General features: G+C 38.3%; 1 protein-coding gene across 1 annotated transcript; it reads right to left on the reverse strand.

Annotated features, from left to right (window-relative positions):
• Positions 1-2,464: 2,464 nt before the first annotated feature.
• On the reverse strand, positions 2,465-3,453 carry Or51f2 (olfactory receptor family 51 subfamily F member 2). The gene is given in 2 exon segments (XM_087908716.1): positions 2,465-2,532; positions 2,535-3,453. Coding segments are annotated over 2 exon segments (987 nt in total).
• Positions 3,454-3,704: the final 251 nt, after the last annotated feature.

A 3,704-nucleotide genomic window follows, 5' to 3' on the forward strand; every position in this document is an offset into this window, starting at 1 on the left:
TACCATCTGGTACAGTGTTAGTTCTTGTCAGTTGATGGTAATGAAGGAACACAGGGAGAAAGAGAGTTTTCCACATAGTTTCTTTGTAACTGGCTATGATGATGTTAAAAGATAAGCTTTGGATACAGTTGATAGTTCTGCACTTTTTTTTCCAGAAATATTTCCAGCAGTGTACAGATCTCTTTAATACTGAACCACCCACATTCTTCTCTACCTATCTTATGTGACACCAATGACTAAACCAGAAGACCCACATACCTAATGAGCAGCACTCTGGTTGAGGCAGCTCCTACTCTATCTACTCTGGCCTGGGTATGTACATGTAACTTCATATAACTAAGAATCTGGAAACCTGAGCACACAACGTCATGATGAGAAGATGGCGTGTCACCAGCTCTCTGTGACACGGATGAATACGCATGTAGAGAGTGTCTACGGCTTTCAGGTACAGCACCCTTCTCCCGGTAGCATCTTTGTATGGAAGGACTTTTCTGGCAATAGGAAAGGCAGATATTTTTTTCAAGTGTCAAAAATAAGGCACTTCCACAACTTCATAGACATAAATGGAAGAAGGGCTTCACCTTGGCAGTTCCATCTCAGCCCTCTTTGTTCCTGGTATCTATTTCCTCTAGATTGTGTACACTTCTGGTTAACTTTCTTATTCGCCCATTTCCTCACTACTTTGCCCATATTAATGATTATTTATATCAACTTATACCTGTTCAAATTGTTGTGTGGTTTCTGTCTTCAAACTGGACTCTGACACTGCATCTAACATAACATCTTAAGTCTTAGCCTTTATTTGACACGAGTCTTCTCCCATTTGGGCCCTACAGTAACATTATTACTACCATAAGCAATTTGTAACTTAGATTCTATTTCCTGTGTTCAGAGGCTGAATATAATATTTGGAATGAAAGGGCAGGCTAAATTAGGAAGACTCTCACTCATAATTGACCTGCAAATTTTGGCTAAAAGACAAGAAATGTGTTATATGGTGACTGTGGCTCTTGTATGTTGCCTTCCAATTTTACCTGCAAATAATAGCTCTTAAAATCATGGACCTTGCTCTCAGCACAGAAAACCTGAGGGAAAAAAGAAGGTTAATTAGGCTTTCCAAATGAAAATCCAGCTAAAAAGATTCCTTTGGTAGGAAAAAAAAACCTACAACATGTAGATCAAACAATGCAAAACCTCAGAGAGATGATTTAAGGGAAAGGGAGATGGAGCTATTTGACAAATGGCTGAATGATCTTTAGGGGAAGATATAATAAAGTGTCAGAAATTTAGCTTTTCCTATTCTAGGACACACTAAAGTCAAACCTCAGTGTTGTACCTCATACATGACATCTTTCCCCAGGAGAATTGAGCAAGCAGTCCCCATTGCACCCTGGCCAATCACAGCTTAGGTCTCCTCAAAGCTTGAGCAAGCAAAGAAGTTTTATTAGTATCTCAGGAGAAAATAAGCTGTCTATTGAAAGTACTAGAAAAAAGAATGAAACACGAAACAAACAAACAAAAATCCCTACCTACTTGCTTTTACTGAAACCGAATGTTTCTTAACCACCACAATGGGTAATTACAGTCTCTTACTCCTGTACACAGGATGAACCAACTGCATATGAGTCCTGGTCTACATGTCATAAATTGCAATGTCAAGATCAGTATACGATAAAGATTATCCAATGTTTTGCCCAATAAATGTGCCCATATATAAATACAGTTAAGTTTTAGACAAAGGAATATTTGGACCCTTGGATGACTCTTACATATAAACTTTAATTTCTTACAAAATAAGCAAGTAAATGAACTACCATTTTTTTATAAAATTGTTAAAAGCAAATGATTAATAGAGTTCTGGGAATTTTTTTATTTGATAATAAACTCAATGACTTTTCCAATCTACTGTGATTAATTTTCAGCTGCTTAAGCATGCAACTGGGATTAATATAAGTAGCATCTGAGAAAAATCTCAGATTTCACCTCGATCTATATTTTCTTAGCATATAGAAAAGACAAGACAGATTCACCGAACATGGCTCAAAGTCAAATTGCTAGTATGTATTTTAGGATTTAACCAATAATGTAGTAATTTAGGAAGCACTAAGAAAACCAAAAGTTTTCAGTAAAACATATAAAACCTATTGAAATATTTTTCTGTATCATTAAAAATAGAACAACTGACTCACCTACAATTTCACACATTAAATTCATTTTTTAATTGTATGGAGAATCTGAATTATTACTTTACACAGATTAATACCATAACTTATTTATAAGTATGAGTAGTTTTAACCTACATTAGTTCATGTTATATTAAATCATAATTTAAGTGGCATTAATACAAGTTTACTGACAAAGAAACTGAGTAGGCAAATATCATACCACCTAGAAGTTTTATAGCTTGACATCTTAAAAGTATGTTTGGTACTTTGAGTAAAATTACCCCATTTTATAAAATCGTTTATTTGTAAATGTTCTTTTCTACTGAGATCATTATTGGTGACATCTGACTTTGCTTCTGAGGTAAAATTTGATAATTGCCTTTTGAATCTGCTTTGTCTTCACACTGTAAATGATAGGGTTGAGCACAGGAGGGATGAGCAGGAAGACATTGGCCATGATGGTGTGGACAAAGGCGGGTGCCGAATGGCCATAGCGGTGTACAAGAGACAAGCTGATGAGAGGGATGTAGAAGATGGCAACGGCACTGATGTGGGAGATGCACGTATTGAAGGCTTTCTGTCGCTCATCTGAGGAAGCAATGCTGAGCACAGATCGAATGATCAGTACATAGGAGAACAAGATACAAGGGCAGTCGAACCCTGTAGTGGAGAACAATGCAAACAGACCGAGAATGCTATTGATTCTGTTGTCTGTACATGAGAGCTGAATAAGATCAACATGGTAGCAGTAAGAGTGCGAAAGAACCAAGGATCTGCAGAAGGAGAGCCTCTTGACAAAGAGCACAACTGGCAGCATGACGGCGACATTCCTGACCAGTACGGTTATGCCGATCTGTGCAATCCTGGCATTGGTAAGAATGGTGGTATATCTTAGCGGATCACAGATGGCCACAAAACGATCAAAGGCCATGGCCAGAAGAACCCCAGACTCCATGAAAGTAAACCCATGGAGAAAGAACATCTGGGCAATGCAAGCGTTTAAGTTGATCTCTCGCGCATCAAACCAGAGGACACCAAGTGTAGTGGAAAGTGTGCACAGAGACAGGCTCAGGTCCGTGACTGAAAGCATAGAGAGGAAATAGTACATCGGCTCATGAAGGCTGTGCTCATGAAGGATCACCAGCAGGATCATACTGTTCCCAAAGAGGGCAATTCCATACAGGAGACAAAAGGGAATGGAGATCCAGACCTGAGCTGCTCTCAGACCCGGGATACCAGTGAGGAGAAATGTTGGAGGCTGGGAACTGGTATTATTGAGGGTGAGCATAGTGGAGGCTGGAAAGAGAAGGGTAATTAGATAAGTGGATGTCACAATTCATATACAGCTTATCACATAAATATCTCTCTGGTGCTTAGTCAATACTGCTAATTATTAAATAATTTTTATATTTACTGATATCCTGGAACTGTAGGCTTCTCTCCCACCACATGTAGTTTGCAGATGAAGCAATTATATCTCAGAAATTGAATCATTAAATAATTGCACTACTACCTTGACAAATCTCTGCCTGACTCTTG

The sequence above is a fragment of the Myodes glareolus genome, chromosome 7 (genome assembly GCF_982192425.1).
Source record: "Myodes glareolus chromosome 7, mMyoGla1.1, whole genome shotgun sequence".
NCBI lineage: Eukaryota > Metazoa > Chordata > Mammalia > Rodentia > Cricetidae > Myodes > Myodes glareolus.